The following is an 18814-nucleotide window of genomic DNA, read 5'->3' as shown; positions in this document are numbered from 1 at the left end:
CCTCCCCGCACTGTGCTCCTGATGGGAGCGGCCCCAGCCTGGTCTGCTGCTTTTATCAGCACGCTCAGGACAGGGGCCAGCAGCGTGGCCGGCGCCCCGCTGGGAACATGGGGCAGGCTGGCCAGTCACAGCTCCGCCTGCCCCCTGGGGAAATAGCGCTTTGTGGCTGTGCAGACCAGGCAGCGCTGTCCATGGGTGGAACCTCTTCCCTTGAGCCCTCCAGTTGTCTCCATGCTGAACTTGTATTTAAAAAGGAACCATCGAAAGGTGAAGCTCCGTATGGGGTCAAGGTGGTGGGGGTGGAGGAGGGAAGTCTGCACAGGCCACTGTCTTGTTGGGAGTGGGGAGAGCTCTGCCCGAGCCCAGCGTACATAGGTGACGCATGTGGGGGTCAAGTGCCCCCCCCCCCCAATTTTTGCTTTGCCTGCGGGGGTGGAAGAAGGGCTCTGTCCTTCTCCCACTCTGCCTGCCCTCCTGCACGCTCAGCCCCTGTCCCTGGCAGCTGGGCCCAGGCGGGGAGCGGAAGGGACAGGACCAGTCACTTCTCATGCCAGCTGTTCCGGATCGCTGCTCTGTGCAGCACGGCGGCTGCCTGCGAGAGCCTGGCTGGGGCAGGCCCCGCCCCGTCCCCTCTGCTCCCCGCCCAGGCCTGGCTGCTGGGACCTGGGGCTGAGCGAGCTGGAGTCCCCTCTTCCCCCCAGCACGTTTCCGGCTCGCTTGGCCCCTGTCCCCGGCAGCCAGGCCCAGGCAGGGAGCAGAGGGGGCAGGGCAGCTGCTGCCTCCCCAGCTGGGCACTCTCAGGCATCTGTGTGAGAGGCTGCTCCCTCCCGCTCCCCACCTGGGCCCAGCTGCCAGGGAGAGCAGCCAAACAGGACAGAGCCCCCCGCCCCATAACTCAGGTAGGGCAGGGAGAGCACGGTGGCCCTTGGCTGGGCACAGGGTGTGTGTGGGGGTGTCGCTGAGCAGAGGAGACACGTGGGGCAGTGATGTGCCCCCCCCAGTATTTGGAGGCACGAGACATCTATGCCAACGTACAACAATAGCAGTGACGCTGCGACCGTATGGGCGGCAGCACAGGCTGTACAGCCCAGAACCCAGGGCAGGTTCTCGAGCAGCCAGCCCGTCCTGTTGCATTGGTACTGACGGGAGCTAGATCAAAGTTAGCTTGGGCATGTCTCCACCTGCTGCAGTCACACCTCTCACTGCCGTCTGGGCATACCCCACGTGGGCTTGGATTTGTGAAGCATGAGGGAGCCTCTCGTCAGTGTGTGTGTGGGGGGAGCACAGCGGTTTCCTCTGCCCACGGCTTGGGAGACAGCTGCAAAATTCCTCCTCCTGTCTGGTTCCAGGGAAATTCCCTCGGCAAGTCACTGGGGCAAGATATCTGACCCCCCGTGTTCCGGAGCAGGCTGAATCCGGGGCACTGCCGTACACGCACAGGCATCGTGGAGGAGCAGCATGGCTGCACCAGCACCCCGCAGGCCAGTCTTCACAGGCTAGCGTCAGGCCTGGTCTACACTGGGAAATTAGGTCAGTATAACTATGTTGCTCAGGGGTGTGAGAAATCCACACCGCTGAGTGACGCTGTTAAAGCGACTGAACGCCCAGCGTAGACAGTGCTAGAATTCTCCGTCGACCTAGCTACTGCCTCTTGGGGAGGTGGATTCTCTATGCCAACAGGAGAACGCCTCCCATCGGCGGAGGTAGCATCTTCATTGAAGGTAAAGGGCCCGAATCAAGGACAAGGAGACTCAGAAGCATGGAGCAAATATACTTAGCTGCTCCCTACTGAGCCCGTGCCAGCAGCCACAGAACCCCTGCCTGGGCTTCTTCCTTTAACTGCAAGGCAGCACTTCTTCACTGCTAAGAGAGCTGAATAACCCACCATTCCTGCCTGTGTAGGAACAACAGAGAGTCCTGTGGCACCTTTAAGACTAACAGATGTATTGGAGTATAAGCTTTCGTGGGTGAATGCCCACTTCGTCGGATGCATAGTGCCACAGGACTCTCTGTTGCTTTTTACAGATCCAGACTAACGCGGCTACCCCTCTGTGTAGGAACAGTGGACCCAAGTTTATTGCACCGGTCATAAGAAATAGGACCTGGCTCCTACAGATCCTGTACATTTCCATGAACCCCAGCCAAGATCTTTCCACCAGGTAACTGGAGCCACGTCCATCCATGATGCTTGTTAGGCCTGGACTAAGTGGTAGGTAGAGCTCTGAGATAGAGCACTATCCAAGGGGAACAGTCAGTGCAGAAAGTCTGATACTGACCCAGAGCGAATGCTTCGTAAGGGAAACTGCAGATCCAGAGCTTCACTGCATTGAACTAAAAGGGGGAGGAAATCGCTAGACATGTTAAGTGTCTTAAATATAATTTAAGGAGAGACTAGTTCACAAGCCAGCAGGAAGCCAGATGCCCACCGACTAGAACAAGTCAGCTCCGCACACTGAAACGAGAAAGGGCCAAAGAGTGTAGAGAGAAATTCTGTAACTGAAAAAAACATTCACTAGGAACCATTTCAGAACCCAAAGCCGTCAAACAGCGCCACCGACTCTTTCAGCCTGACTCGCAACCATCCCACAGTCCCTGCCGAGCACCCACCAACTCTGCAGCGCCCCAGGTACTGACAGCCTGAGAACTGCTTTGTGTGTTCTGGATAGCATTTGTGTATCGCTGCCCCCTCCTGGCTAGAGTCTGGTAGGAAGCAGGGACTGAACAAGGCACAAGCTAGTGCTTTGGACAAAGCCTTGCCTCTCCCCTGTGGGGCTGGGACCATCACCTCCATGTTGCAGATGGGGAGAGTGTTAAGGATGGGATTTCCAAAAGTCCCTGCGTGACTCAGCAGTGATACGACTTGTGCTCTTAGCAGCTTTGGAAAATCCCACCCTAAGTGAACTGCCCAAAGTCCCAGTCAGTTAGTGACAGGGCCAGGAAAAGAACCCAGGAACCCTGACTCCAGTGGTAGCCACAAGACAGCCCTGCCTCCCTGCATCTAGAGAACACGCAAATCTGGACCATCTGTGTCTCCTCCTACCCCTCAGATCTGCCAGGTTTCCCCTGGCTGGTGGTTTTCAGCGCCCGTGTCTCTCCCTGCAGACATGTTGCAAAGGGAGATCAGTCCAATTTGGCCTCTCGGTTCAGACCCTCCGCAGGGTTTATGTGATCCCCAGGGGATCAGGGCATTGGCCAAACATTCTGAGTAGTGCGCAAGCATAGCAAACACACCCAGGAGTTAACACTCACCGTCCGGGCTAGTCACTTACCCAGTGGCATAATAGAGAGGTATTTGCCCCTGAACTTGCTGGCAATTGTGATTTCCTGCCACAGTGTCCAGCCTTGCTTGGAATACACATGATGGGCCGCAGCTGGTGGGTGATGGCTCACCTGTGAGACACAAGGAGAAAGCAGTGTCACACCCATGGGAGAAAGGCTCAGAACAGGAAACAATGTCCCACCCCAACAGGTGGGCAAGAGAGAGGGGCCCACGGGCCATGATCTACTTCACAGTTTGTATGGCACTCTGGTATCCAGGCAGCAATACTCAGAGTGTATTGGGACAACCTGGGGTTGGCGTTGGAACCGAGGACGTGACACGTTCTGACTTCCTGAAGGATATTACGACATTGCAGCCTAAAAGACGCAGTGTTCCCTGCCCGCCTACAGGGGGCAGCAGGCAGCCGTTGCCTGATAAGCCCCGTCTCACAGGACAGGCAGCTACACCACTCAGGGACACTACATGCACTTTTCTCATACAGGGTTCTTCCCCTCCTGGTTTTAATGCTCCAATCTTACATTTCCCAATCCCCTCATCATCCATTGACAGTCATTTGAAGTGGGACAGCCCTGCAGAATTTAGGGGTCCCCACAGCAGCACCCCCTCCTGTCATTGTCACGCTAACTGTAAACAGGAACCCCCCAGCCCTTCAGAATTCAGCTTTCTCCTCTCCTCAGGCTGCGTGAATCACAGATGCACACGGTAAGTAAAATCCTACTCATGGAAAACTGGGCTTAGCTGGGAAGTCCTTTAGATGCGCAAACGCTTAGATCTGCGGGCCTGCGCTTCTTAAACATTTCCCCGGAGTTCAGGAGGCCTGTGCGTGGATTGGCACTGCGAGCGCTCGCACTTCCTGGGAGAGCTCCTTCCCTGCAGCCAGCGCGGCTCTATTCGTATTGACGGCGCGATCGCAGGAGGCAGCTCCGGTCATTAATAACCAGAAGGGCAAATCCACTTGTGAGGTGTGTCGGGCAGAGGGTGCCCTGCTTCAGCTGGGATGTGCGGCCAGCCAGGAACACCCAGCGACAGAGCAACTTGCCGCCTGCACACTCGGGGTTCACAGATGGACCCAAATGTTGCTGTGGCTGCTGCTCTGTGTAGCTCAGAAGCGTGTACCTTCCGCCAACGGAAGTTGGCCCAATAAGACGTGATCTCACCCACCTGGTCTCTCTCACGATAAAACAGCGGCTGCTTATTGACTGTGCCAACAAGACATGTACACTCACTAATTTCTGTAACTAACAAGTGCAACAGCAACAGACACTGGAGCAGGAGCAGGTTCCCCTCGGGGGGCAGCAGCCTTTCCAACTGCAAGCAGTACATCTACCCCGGCAACTCCTTGTGCTGGTACATTAGCCCTCCAAGCGAGCAGTGGAGAGATCTCGCCAGGACTTGCTAGGGCTTGTTAGCAAGCCCTGGAAGCTATAAAAACAACCCAGCAGCTTTCAAATGTAAAGATCTGGTGCCAGGAGACAACAGCAAAACGCTCAATCTCGTGGCCCCAGCCCCTACTCCTGAATGATCCGGTCTTGGTTTTAAATATGGTTAGGAAGTGTAACCCCTCCACCCACCGCACACACACACCACCCTCCAACTCCAGCTCTGTCTGTAAGGAAACCCAACCCAGCTCCCGCATGCCAGGCCATGGCAGAGACCAAACAGACTCCTCTCATGGCAACAGGGGGATCAAAAGAAAACCACCATCCAGGGACAAGAGATACAGACCTCTCCCCCACTGCATTACCTACCCCATTAACACAGCCCTGGAGGAGCCCACACAGACAACTGGTCATTTATAACTCCAGAGCAAAGTGCAGGCACAGGAAGACGTTTGCGTACAAGTCAGTGTGCTGTCCATCAATCTGCAGCCTGGATGGGTTCAACTGGAAGGGACTGGATTTCCAGACAGTTTTCTTGATATCAAGATCTCCACCCGCTCGAGGCTGGGACTGATAAGCACCTGGCTGCCCACAGTTACCCTAAGCCTTGCTAGATACAGTATTCTGGATTTCAGACCCTGGCCCCTTCGGAGTTTTACATCAACAAATCCTCAGTGCCACTTCTGGAGAACTTGGAATGATCCGGAGGGCAGAAATCCCAGGCTTTGAGTTGTCTGAGGATATTGTCCCAGACACAGTTAAGATGCTGATAGCTCAATAGGATCAGCTCTAAGGTTAGTTCTGACGAGACTGCAGGGAATCTTCGAGCAGAAGTTACTGGGAGTGGTACCCATCCTCCTTCCATTTAAACTTGCCATGAAGCTATTCCCCAGAAGAGTCTCCAATCTCCGCCTTTGGGGCAGCTCCGCTACCCTCAGGTTCCTGATTCTCGCCACGTGGCCAGATCCATCCGCCTTGGCTTGGTGGATCTGAGGAGGCACCAGGACCTGGGCAGGACGTTTCCAGACTACGAGGTAGGATCCATGTCTCCTCTTGCTGGTATGGTCAGTGGAGCGCCTCCTTATTGACCCCGGTGAGAGCGAGGGCAGAATCGGGCCCTGGATCTCGGCATCTCACACTCCGTTGGGCCCCCAATGACCTGCTATTATTAGCTCGTGGAAGCCTCTTTAAACCTCATTAAAATCTCTCTGCTTTCCCCTTCCCGGCTCTAATGAGGATGCTGACCAAGGGCTGCTTGCTAACTACACAGGCTCTGCAAGGAGATGCAGAGACGAGGACATGCCGGGCTCCTGCTGGACTCCCCTCAGCGGGCAGCTGTACGGCCTGCGGGGAAGATCTGCAGCCACAGCTGTACCCTTTAACAAGTGCTTTTCGCCTCGCCCCCCCCCCCCGTCTTGCTTTGACACCCCCTAATTGGCAGCCTTTGTGCTGCAGCTGCAGCCCCTGCCGCACTGTGAGGAAACTGGCCCCAGCGTGTCTGGGGGAGGAGACGGGGATTTCAGGGGGGACTCACTGGGGAGAATGCAGCTGGCGAGCACCTGCCCTAGGGAGGTTTAATGGGACACTAGGAGAGAAGCTGCAGGGGCTAACAGTGCTAGTGTAAGGGGACTGTTGCCCCCTTACTAACACTCAGTGGGGGTGTTTTGGTTGGCTGCTCCCAGCACTAAAAGGTGAAGGGTCGATGGGAAATCAGGACCCTGAGACTGACAGTCCCCAGGAACAATGGGGAGAGGCCAATGCTCCAGATCAGCCTGATTGACAGGGCGGGCAGGCTAATCGGGGAGTCAGGAGGCCAGGGGGGTCCCGTCCTCCATGTGAACTGGAATGGCCTGGGTCAGACAGAGTGGGGCCGAGCTAAGGAGAGAGCAGGGGCCCGAGCTAAGCTGCTGGGAGCAGAGCTGCAGCCCCAAAGCCAGAGCCCAGCCCAGAGAGAGCAGACCTGCCCTGGGGGCAGAGCTGCAGCAACCAGAGCCAGAGGGGCCAGAGAAGCAGCCCAGGGAGCTGAAGGCAGAGCAGCAGCAGCAGCCGTGCTGAGGCTGAGTGGAGCTGGAGCTGGAGCAGTCCGGAGCCGGGTGCAGTGAGCAGCTGGGGAGAGTGAGGGGGACCCTGGGCAGTGGGCCCAGCTCAGGGAGACACCTCAGCCAAGAGGCTCTGCAGGCCAGATTTGGGGGGATCGTAACCCTGACCGGGCAGGGGCGACGCTGGGAAGAAGGGTCCTGCCACCTAGAGCCTGAGAGCGTGTGGCCACCGCCAGAGCAAGTGTCCAACCCGCAGCGCCTCTGCAGCACAGCCAGGGCCTGAGAAGGAGGCCTGGGACCTACAAGGAGCAGACTGTGACCTGCCCTGACGTTCCAGAGACACTGTTTGTGATGTTCCCGGCCACAGAGCGGGGTGATGTGTTTCCTTTAACCTTTCCCATTTTTCCTTATTCTTTTTTAAAATTAATTGTTAATTAAACAATTTGTATTTGCTTTAAATTGTATGAAATGATCAGTGGGTCAGGGAGGTGCCCAGTGCAGAGAGAGTACCCCGGAGTGGGGACACCCTAGCCCCTGTCCTGGGTGACCACAGCAGGGTGGGGGTCGAGCCCCCCAGGAATCCTGGGCCCAGCCTTGTCGGGATTTACGAGGACTCTGCCAGACAGGAGAGTGGAAGGGGAGCCCTCAAGGGCAGGGAGGCCTCTGGGTAAAGGAAGTGGGAGCGAGGACTCAGATCCTTTCGCTAGCCCACTTCACTGGGGTAGTGCAGAAGCCAGGAAAGTTCCCCACAATAGCAGGACCATTCCCCCGCTTACACTAGCAGCTGCCAGGTGGGAATCCAGGTTTGGGTCCCAACGTCCGCTCCCTTCCCTCCCAGCTGCGTGGGGACCAGGGAGGGAGCTAGGGCCTCAGCTGTGCCATGTTGAGGGGTAATTACCTCCGAAGGGAGTCACCCGCAGCCCTCGGCAGGCAGGGGGCAGCTCAGCCTGTCTGTGCACTGGTGAGGAGGGGGACAGGTAGCCTGAGCACACTGTGAGCTGGCCCAGCCCAGGCCTAGGAGCCTCACAGGTAGCCAGTGGGTGGGAGAGGGTGTGTGCTTCAGCCCAGCTCCTAGAAGGCAGGCACCCAGGCCACAGGGACACCACCACGGCTCAGCCTCCTCACCAGCACCATCCGCAAGGGGGCCAAGCACTGACTGGCTCAGACTCAGCTCCCTCCCCCCCAGAGGTGCTCTCCCTCCAGGGCAGGGCCGGGCCATACTGTGGGGTCAGCAGGCTCTGCGGTGCCCTGGCCGTACCCTTCCTACTGAGGGACAGGGCTCCAGTCCTCAGGCCGGCAGGACAAGTCACACAAGTGTTGCTGTCTGAGCAGCCTAAATCCCCCCAGGGGAAAGAGAGAGAGACACTGTCTAGGCCTGGACAGGTCCTTCGACAGGCACACGTTATTACCAACCCTGCCTTGGTGTCAGGGAGGAACCGCCCCACACGGCTCTGCCTTACTATCAGGCAGCCGCTGATTTCCTCTGTGCTTCTAAAGCCAAGGAGGGGTCAGTTCCCCACAGGGAGGAGAACCGGGCTCCCCCTGCACACACAGGCCGGAAGTGGAGACCCCCTTGCACTTATGCAGGCAGTTTCCTGACAGAAATTCACACTCCTTGCGGGGGTGACGGGACAGGACAGTCACCCCACCGACCTCTCCTCTTATGGGGGTGACAGCACAGTCACCCCTGCTGGAAGAGAGGGGAGAAGGAATTGCCCTGTGGTTAGGGGACTAGCTTGCACCTCAGGAGCCCCAGGTTCAATTCCCTATTCTGCCAATTAGTTTCTCTGGGCCTCAGTTTCCCATCTATATAATGGCCCCTATCGCTCTGACAGTACTTTTATAATCAGCCCTTTTCTCAGCCTAACATCCCACTCTGTCTTGATGCCCCAGTGCACCAAAGCAACAGAGATCTCACCAGCAGCCATTAGCCAAGTATCTCAGTACCTTTTTTAGCTTTTGCCTGGAGGAAGCTGCCATCCTCCTCCTCACCTTTAGGGGCAGTAGTGTGTCCTCACCCAACCAAAGATGGGCAGCACGTCACTGGTAGCACCTCAAAGCTGAGCGGGGGCTGCTGGTGCTGCCACACTCCCCGTCTGTGCAGAGGAGAGGTGCCCTCGGGGAGCTGAGAACTGGGGGCATTAGGACGTTCAGAATTAAATAATAAGCAATGTCGCCATTTGGCTGCCTAACACGGGCACAGCTCCTTGTATCAGTGTCTGGGGGATGTCAACAAATTACAGCGTGGCTCAGGCCCTGTCTACGGTACAACTATAATGGAGTTGGTGGAGCCAGTTACAACTCCGCAGCAGGTCTCTAGGACATTGGGGACACTGCCTAGCTACCATCCATATGACAACACAATTGTGTTGTGCCCCCGTGCTGTTATAAGTGTACTGGAGATGGGGCCTTAGAGATCCCACCCAGAGATTAGACTGGTGAAGAGTCAGACACAGAAGGACCCCACAATAGCTGTGCAAGTTGAGATCACGGCAGAGAGATGCCACCCCAAAGAGCATGGCATGGGGAGGGGCTCAGAGCGGTGGGGTTGGGGGGAGGGGGAGAAGGAAGGAAGGCCCAACTTCTCCAGAAGTATTTAGGCACCTAGCTCCTATTACAATCAATGGGAGTTAGGTACCTAAATACCTTTGCAGATCTGGGTTAAAGAGCCCAAAGCGCCCCATGTTGTAATGACAGGACTAAATCCATAGACTAACTTAATAGAACCTTCCCGCTGCCCTAGTTTTATTCCTCCCCCTGGAGTCCCCGCAGTAAAGCCCAGCCTCGTGAGTTACAGCCAAGGGAATTCTGCACCCATCCACTTCCCAACTGAACCCCAGAGCCAGGGCAGCACACCGAGATACTCCGTGCCCTTCAGATTAGCCCCCAGCCTGGGGCTCAGACAGCCAGTCTGCACTGGCTCCAGTGCGGTGAGCTCTGTGCATCAGCTGTAACATTCTGCAGCCAGGGGGCCCAAAGACCCGCTGCATTAAACGAGTTAAGAGATTATTTGTACCAATGCAATTACAGCCTAAATCCCCTGAGCAACTGGATTACAAATGAGAAATACAGCAAAATCTCCTCCTTCAATTCCTCTGTAACCGGCAAGAGAATATCCTATTTGGATAACTGGATTTTAGTCATGAGATTATCAATACTTTGTTCACTGTGTGGGAGAGCAGTGCACACACATTTCTAGGAGAATTTCATAGCACTGATCGTGTGAAAACGTGCATCTGAATCTGCGCTCCGGTCACCTGTTCACCCCCAGATGTGCTATGGCCCTGGGAAATTCGCACAAGGTAAATCTCTCTCTGCCAAGAGGATCCACAAGAGAAAGCTCTGAAACTTCACAGGTTGAAATACATGAAATCCAGTACGATCTCCCTCTCCGACCCCCTCCCGTTTGGTGGTTGTCTGCAGAGCAGTATATTGTGAAGCCTGCCTGGACCAGGGTGATCTAGCGTGACACTGTTCACAGTGAAGGAGGAGACCAGTTCTGAATTGCTTCAGGGTGCTGCTATAGGCAAGTCTGGATTCAGGTGACAGCGAAGAGGAAGTTACTTACCTGTACTATGGGCTCTTTGAGATGTGTGGTCCCTATCTGCATTCTGCTGTGGGCTATGCATGTGCACCATGCACCTGGAGCCGGAGAATTTTGAAAGTGGTGTCCGTTGGTCCACGCATGCACCCTGGCTCACCTCATACCACCGACTGAGGGGATAAAGGGCAGGGCGGACCAACCACCTCTCCAGTTCCTTCTCTACTGCAAATCAGATCACACATCACAAAGAACCTCCAATTACAGGCAAGTAACCTCTTCTTCAAGTGATGGTCCCTATTGTGTTCCACTGTGGGTGACTGACAAGCAGCACCTCAGTAGGAGGAGGATGTAGACAATAGAACCGAGTGGAACACTGCTGTCCCAAAGGAGGCAGAAGAGTCCTGCACCAGGGCAGAACGTCTTGCAAATGTGTGAAAGGAGCCCCATAGCTGTTGCTTGCGCTCTGGTGGAATGAGCTCTTCCCCCATGGGCTGGGGAGTTCAATAGCTGAATGCAGAGTAGAAGTTCTGCCAGAAACCCATCTGGAGAGTCTCTGGGTGGAGATGACGCGCCCTCTGACTCTTTCTGCTACAGTGACGAACAGCTTCCGGGACTGCCTGGCTGCTGGTTTTGTTCTCTACAGGTAGAAAACCAAGGCCTGCCGAACATCGAGGGAGTGGAGTCTTTGCTCCTTTGTGGAAGTGTGCAGTTTTGGGAGAACACAGGTAAGTGTATGAATTGGTTACGGTCAAATTCTGAAACTACTTTAGGGGTGAATTTGGGGTGTAGAGATGTAAAGAATATCATGTATGGTCTGAGTTTAACAGGATGAAGTTTAACAAAGACAAATGCAAAGTGCTCCACTTAGGAAGAAAAAAATCAGTTTCACACATACAGAATGGGAAGAGACTGTCTAGGAAGGAGTACGGCAGAAAGGGATCTAGGAGTTATAGTGGACCACAAGCTAAATATGACTCAACAGTGTGATGCTGTTGCAAAAAAAGCAAACATGATTCTGGGATGTATTAACAGGTGTGTTGTGAGCATGACACGAGAAGTCATTCTTCCGCTCTACTCTGCTCTGGTTAGGCCTCAGCTGGAGTATTGTGTCCAGTTCTGGGCACCGCATTTCAAGAAAGATGTGGAGAAATTGGAAAGGGTCCAGAGAAGAGCAACAAGAATGATTAAAGGTCTTGAGAACATGACCTATGAAGGAACGCTGAAAGAATTGGGTTTGTTTAGTTTGGAAAAGAGAAGACTGAGAGGGGACATGATAGCAGTTTTCAGGTATCTAAAAGGGTGTCATAAGGAGGAGGGAGAAAACTTGTTCACCTTAGCTTCTAAGGATAGAACAAGAAGCAATGGGCTTAAACTGCAGCAAGGGAGGTCTAGGTTGGACATTAGGAAAAAGTTCCTAACTGTCAGGGTGGTTAAACACTGGAATAAATTGCCTAGGGAGGTTGTGGAATCTCCATCTCTGGAGATATTTAAGAGTAGGTTAGATAAATGTCTATCAGCTGTGGTCTAGACAGTATTTGGTCCTGCCATGCGGGCAGGGGACTGGACTCGATGACCTCTCGAGGTCCCTTCCAGTCCTAGAATCTATGAATCTGCCATCACTGCTCCAAGTTCTCCAACCCTTCTCGCTGAGGCAATGGCTAAAAGGAAAGCAACCTTCATGGAAAGGAGGGGCATGGAGCAAGTAGCTATAGGTTCAAAGGGCGGGGAGCTTGTGAATGGTGAGAGAACAAGGTTTGTGTCCCACTAGGGACCTTCTGAGTAGGTGGGAAGGTTCTAATTAGGCTTTTCCAGAATCTATTGGTCAGGGGGTTGGTGAAGACTGAGTAGCTCTGAGAAGGTGGATGGTATGTGCTGATCGCTGCAAAGTAGTCTCGCAAGGAGTTGATGGACAAAGATGATGTCTTCACAAATCGGATCTAGTCCAAGAGGAGAGGACTAGCTGTCGTCTCTGGGAGAGCACGTCGTGACATTGCACTCCATATGTTTTATGGAAATATGCTTATGGGTGTGAATATGATGTAACTGGAATATGCTTTATGCAAAAGGTCTCTTGTAAGGTATCATAACAAAGGTTAGAAACTACTGAATATATTCCTCTTATTTGTATGCATGTATCATTCTTGTATTTGAAGCTAGAAATATGAAGTATAACTCTGAGGTCCTATTGTAATTATGCAAAGTGTGGGCCATTAACAGTGGTTTAGAATCTTGATGGCTCCCACTGACTAGGACAATTGGTTGTAAATGGTTTATTTACCTGCAAGCCTTCCTGTGCACCTGTGGGCCAGCCCATGGGGAATGGAGACTGGGGTCTTACAGTGACATGTGACCATGTCACCTGATAATGGAATCCACCTTAAATCTGGGTACTTTTCCATTTAGAAGGTGGGAACCCAGAGAGACAAAAGATTCCCGCCTTGTGCCAAAGCTATAAAAGGGGGTGGAGCAGGACAAAGGAGGCTGCCAGTCATGAGAAAACCCCTGCTTACCACCTGAGATGTCTGCTGGAACTAACAAGGACTGTACCAGGGGAAAGGATTGGGCCCAGACTAGGAAGGAGTCTAGTCTGTGAAAGAAGCTTATTGGAACATCTCTGATGGTGAGATATTACCTGTAATCAGTTTCTTAATGTATTAGGCTTAGACTTGCGTGTTTTTGCTTTATTTTGCTTGGTGACTTACTTTGTTCTGTCTGTTATTACTTGAAACCACTTAAATCCTACTTTTTATACTTAATAAAATCACTTTTATTTATTAATAAACCTAGAGTAAGTGATTAATACCTGGGAGAGCAAACAGCTGTGCATATCTCTCTATCAGTGATATAGAGGGCAAACAATTTACGAATTTACCCTGTATAAGCTTTATACAGAATAAAATGGATTTATTTGGGGTTTGGATCCCATTGGGAACTAGGTGTCTGGGTGCTAGAGACAGGTAACCTTCTGAGCTGTTTTTAGTTAAAGTTTGCAGCTTTGGGAGTGTGGCCCAGACCCTGGGCCTGTGTTGCAGCAGGCTAGCGTGTCTGGCTCAACAAGGCAGGGTTCTGGAGTCCCAAGCTGGCAGGGAAAACAGGCTCAGAGGTAATTTCAGCACATCAGGTGACAGTCCCAAGGGGATCTCTGTGACCCAACCCGTCACATACCTCTTTGTTGTGCCCAGGAAGAGAAGTGTTTCCATTTAGCTAGGTAAGATTTTCTAGTAGAGTCCTTGCTATTATTGATGCCCGACAAGAAAGCCCATAAGCACTGGGCTCCATCAGTACCGGACTGTGTTCCATCGGAACCATCGTCCCAATCTCTTCCCAGCCCTAGGATCTGTTGGCGCTGACGAAATCCGATCATTGCCAACTTCGGATACCACCCTCCTCACAGGCTGCGATGGCTGGACAAACAGAACCGTTCTCACACAGAGGAGATCCGAATCTGTTGCTGCCCCACAGGACATTTTCGCTCTCCCAGATCTGGAATCACCTCCTCCATCAGGCCTGTCCGTTTCCAGGGAGATAATAGCACCTCCGAGAAACTTGACTGCTGGAAGGAGCTCATCACCCATCCCATACACAGAATACATCTACCCTCCAACGGCACCGATGGTACCACCACTGGAACTGGAACCAGCCTTCTCCTCATCGGGATATTCTGAGCCATCCGATGAACCATTCTTCCCTGGCCCTGTGTATCCACCACCATCCAAAAGACTCTCACAGGCGTGGGACCAACCTCCACCACCTCTAACAAGGAGCTGCTGGTACCCCATGCCATGGGGGTCCCTGCGACCACCTGTCAACCCCTCCTATTGGCTGTACTGGGGCCTTGGGACCAGTACCCCGTGCAGAGTCAATTCGATCTGCCAAAGTCATCCCTTGCCTCCCCTCAGGGACGCTCTGCGAATTACCTCAGCAATAGAGGTGTAGATGGAGGACAGTATCTCAAACAATGGGTATGGAGACGGCCTAGTCCTGCTGCTGGGGCCCTTCACACGTTCCCTGGAGAGCTCCTTTTTAAGAGGAAAACAAACATTTCACCAGGAAGCACAGGGGCCTGGGGGCTGCTAGGATCCCAAGTCCCAGCTTAGCTAAACGACTATTTCAAACAGTCCCACGCTGCTCCCTTAGCATGGGACTTGACACAAAGTCTTCAGAAGAGAAAGGCTTTGTGCATGATCCCACTGTGCCACCAGCCCCTGGCAAGTTAGTCTGCAGGAACTGTGGCTGTTCCAGACACCTGCATGTCTACAGTGGATGAGAAGCTGGATATGAGTCGACAGTGTCCCCTTGTTGCCAAGAAGGCTAACAGCATTTTGGGCTGTATAAGTAGGGGCATTGCCAGCAGATTGAGGGACGTGATCATTCCCCTCTATTCAACATTGGTGAGGCCTCATCTGGAGAGCTGTGTCCAGTTTTGGGCCCCACACTACAAGGAGGATGTGGAAAAAATTGGAAAGAGTCCAGCGGAGGGCAACAAAAATGATTAGGGGGTGGAGCACATGACTTATGAGGAGAGGCTGAGGGAACTGGGATTATTTAGTCTGCAGAAGAGAAGAACGAGGGGGGATTTGATAGCTGCTTTCAACTACCTGAAAGGGGGTTCCAAAGAGGATGGATCTAAACTGTTCTCAGTGGCAGCAGATGACAGAACAAGGAGTAATGGTCTCAAGTTGCAGTGGAAGAGATTTAGGTTGGATATTAGGAAAAAACTTTTTCAGTAGGAGGGTGGTGAAGCACTGGAATGGGTTACCTAGGGAGGTGGTGGAATCTCCTTCCTTAGAGGTTTTTAAGATCAGGCTTGACAAAGCCCTGGCTGAGATGATTTAGTTGGGGATTGGTCTTGCTTTGAGCAGGGGGTTGGACTAGATGACCTCCTGAGGTCTCTTCCAACCCCGATATTCTATGATTCTATATCCCGGGAAGTGGGCACTGGCCATGCTGTTGCATGTGCCAACTAGGTTTCCAGGGCACAGCAAGTCTGGTGAAGGACCAGCAGCAAAGCGATCCCCTCCCATGGTTTCCCAGGCATGGCTGAGGTAAACGACAGGTCGATTTGTTGCAGAGATTTTGCACAAGGCAGGTTTTCTGCCAAGATGACTAGTAACTACACAATAACCTAAAGCCTGTGTTTCCAGCAGCTGCCTTTGTGCGGAATCAACTCACCCACACTTGCACAGAATTAACAAACGGCTTGATCCCTGGATGACACACTGGCAGGAACAACAGAACGACTCTGGGAGCCAAAGTGCAGATGCTGGCATTACGAGAAGCCCACCGGTGTGCTGTTTTATTGATGCATTCCAGCTGTACCTGGCACTCCTGTGCAGGCAGGCAGGGGGCGCTGCAAGGGTTACACTGCGTCGCCACCTGCACTCAGGACCCACTTGCAAGATTAGATCAGTTTTCATTAGCTAGCTCGCTCCCTCTCCTTTGTGCATATCATTATGCAAATCTCTCTCTGCTCAGAGAGCCGAGGCCTGCAGATCAGGAGCACGTGCAACAAAGTGCCCACTAGCTAGGCTGCTGGGGGACTGGCATAGAGTTAGTGAAGAGAATCTGATTATCTGGATGCACTCTAGTCTGAAGTCAAGGTATTTAACTGCTTTACTTGTAATGCTCCAGTAACCAGTGCCCCACAGTGAAAAGTCCCACGACTAGAGGCCCAGCCTCTGCCTGCCCAGCGCAGGTGACCAGAGGCTGCAGCTGGCAGAGAGCATGCAGCCCATCTCCCTGGGGCCACTGCAGGATCGTTCCCACAAAACACTAGTGTTAAATCCCAAGCAAGAGGCTCCTGACAGTCCCCTTGGCAGATGGCTCCATCCAATGCAGCCCACTATCCAATCCTGGCTGTGGGCATGGAAGACAGAACTTTCTCTCCCTTCCTTGTGTGCCCTCATACAGGGGCTGCTCTCCTCCAGCGGGGAGAGTCAAAGGGCTGGGAATAAACAGCAAGCCAGCTTGGGTGTGGGCCTGCAGACGAGCCCACACTACCCACAGAGACCAGGAGGACTGTGCCATAGGAGGATTGTGTTTCTCAATTCCCTCCCTTCCCCCAGCGGAGAGATGGTGCCACCACAGCACTCTTTAAAGGGGATCAGGCCAAAGCAGTGAGTTTAACAGGGCTGGCGAACACGGCTATCAGTTAAACTCAGGGATCTGAGCAGCGTGGTGCGCTGGATGCAGGGGCTGCCTGGACACTCCCGGCCCCCGGCAGGGACGTTTGTGGTCACTGGGCCGCGGAGGAGCGGCAAACGTCACAGGGCTCCTGGCTATTCACTCAGCTAGAAATCAGTGACCTGCCTGGGGGGGCACAAGACCCTGCTTTAAATAAGTGGCCTGGAGCCTGCTCATGCCCTTTACTGGTTGGCGGGGCATTGTCAGCAGTGGCCAAGACTGGAGAAGGCTGATGTGCCAACCTACGATGCACAAGGGCAGGCTGGATGGCATCCCATCCCAGGCCAGAGCTTTCACCACGAGGGCTCCAGTCAAAGGGAGATGGCAGGGAGTATAACAGCCTACCACAGCTGCCAGCGAATGGAGTTATTCCTTTAGCTCGAGTGCCAGAGGCCTGTGCTTTGGTGGTGAAGGTCCCAGGTTCAGACACTGCTGAGAGCTCACGGTGGGGATCCATACAAAGAGCTTTGTTAGGAGACATGCTGGGGTAGTGCCATAGCTGGAATGTGCCAGCTGCGCCACCTAGCGTACTGAGTCTGCTGTGACATACCACTGAGTTCAGGGAACGGTTAACTCCCCTGAGCACCACTCGGACACCTCTGGCACACTAGTGAAGGACCATGCACAAGCCCCCTTGATGGCCATGGCCACACAGCATTAAAGGGTTAATGGACGTACAGGGCCAGACACGAACCCACAACCTGCTGCGCGGATGGCAAGGGACCAAGCAAAGGGCAACTTATCGTACATGCTGAGCATAGAAAGCAGCACGGGCAAATCTGCAGCAGTGTTATTTGGACGGCTTCATATACTGAAAACGATGAGCCCTGTGGCACGTACCCGCGTGCTTTGTCTTTGCCAGGAAGGCCTGGCCCTCGGCGGGCCGACTCTGGGGGAGGAGACGTAGCTTTGTTTAGTTAAAGAGCCCTTGATCTATAATGCATGAAGCATTAAGCAATTCACAGCCACCCACGGAAGATGCCGCTGCTCCATAAATAGCTGCAACAGAGGCCAGTCCCTGGCAGCAATCTCACGGCAGCTCAGCAGCTTTCCAGGAAGATCCATCCCCCTCACTTCAGCAAAGCTCTGGAAGGGCTCTCCCCTGGCCTGTGGCTTTCCTGAGAGGAGGCGGGCCCTTGGCGACAAAGGGGAGGCACCTCCATCCATCTTTAGGCACCTCACTTGGGGGCCGGTTTTTCAGAGCGGCGGGTGCGCAGGCCAGCTGTTCAGGTGCTGAGATGGCTGCATTTAGGTGTCTAACGTGAGGTGCCCGAGGGAGAGAATTTTGGCCTAAATGCCCAAAGGTGACAACCTGGCAAAAAAATTACAGGGAATGAAACCCCAAAGAGTCCATCTGGCTTGAGGGGAAGCCAACCCTCCCTCCAGTTGGATCAACCTCTTCAGCGAGGGCCTTCGTGTCTGTCCAGCCCAGCCCACCGCGGCTACAACCCTCGGTTTGTCTGCAGGCACACTGGCCTTGTCCACACACACCAGTTGCACAGATTTTACCTAAGCTGTTTATGATTGCTAATGATTTGTATCACGGGAACACCTCTGGAGCCCAGCTGAGATCAGGGTCTCGTACATCCTTTGCTTAGCAAGACCGTCCCGAGGGGGCGAGAGAGTCAAGCCACCAGCCAAAGGCTTATTACCAAAGGAAAATGGAAGAACACCAAACTCTGTCAGAGAACACTGAATTAAACATAAGATGTTGCAGCACACCCTCGCCGGCTTGCTGTGTATTCCCAGCCACGTCCATCATACTGTGCCCGAAACCTGCACTGTCTCCCGCTGCGCAATCTAGCCTGTCACATCTGTAGGACTGATTGTCGCTGAATGCATGATGTAAAGTAGAGCCCCATAGAGTGTCTAAATGAACCCCAAGAGCCTCTCTCTTTTACCCGCTCCTCTGAGGAGCGCTGCCCTGGGAGCGTTGTTGTGACGCACGTCTCTGCGAGGGAGGCATTGCTCTCGCAGCCACAACGTGATTTGTCCCTGTTAAGCCATGCCAGCGTAAGGAAGGCTGAGCGAGGTTTGCAACAACTCCAGAGCGGATTTTTAAAAGAAGAGACATTTGGTGCATGAGGCTGGTGCTGGCGGGACGTGAGCAATGGGGAGCAGCAGCCGATTGCTGACTTCCCAACACAGCTCTGCCAGTCCTAACCTGCGGCACAGCATTCCCTGCTGTTCCAGTCCGGAGGCCTTCCCGCCACAGCTCTGCTGATGAACCCCAGCCCTGATCTGCAGCCCTGCCTGCCCTGTCTCTCTGGGGTGGTGTCGTCGTGATGAGAACAAATGTTCTGAATGGACCAGGCTGCAAGTTATCAAAGCTCATTCTCGTGGTGATGGGTAGTTTTGAAGTCCACTCTCCAGCACTGATGGGCAGGCT

The 18814-nt window shown here is 53.6% G+C and overlaps 1 protein-coding gene across 1 annotated transcript in view; it reads right to left on the bottom strand.

Annotated features, from left to right (window-relative positions):
- Window positions 1-18814, bottom strand: part of OSBP2 (oxysterol binding protein 2) — a 417386-nt gene that overhangs the window by 8267 nt on the left and 390305 nt on the right. Inside the window, exon 10 of the mRNA XM_026661193.2 lies at window positions 3270-3390. Coding sequence (XP_026516978.1) covers window positions 3270-3390 — 121 coding nt within the window. The remainder of the gene's footprint in view (window positions 1-3269; window positions 3391-18814) is intronic.

This window comes from Terrapene carolina, unplaced genomic scaffold, assembly GCF_002925995.2.
Source record: "Terrapene carolina triunguis isolate 2854851 unplaced genomic scaffold, T_m_triunguis-2.0 Scaffold951, whole genome shotgun sequence".
Taxonomy (NCBI): Eukaryota; Metazoa; Chordata; order Testudines; family Emydidae; genus Terrapene; species Terrapene triunguis.
The sequence above is the reverse complement of the archived record's forward strand: the minus strand, read 5'-3'. Positions and strand labels throughout refer to the sequence as shown.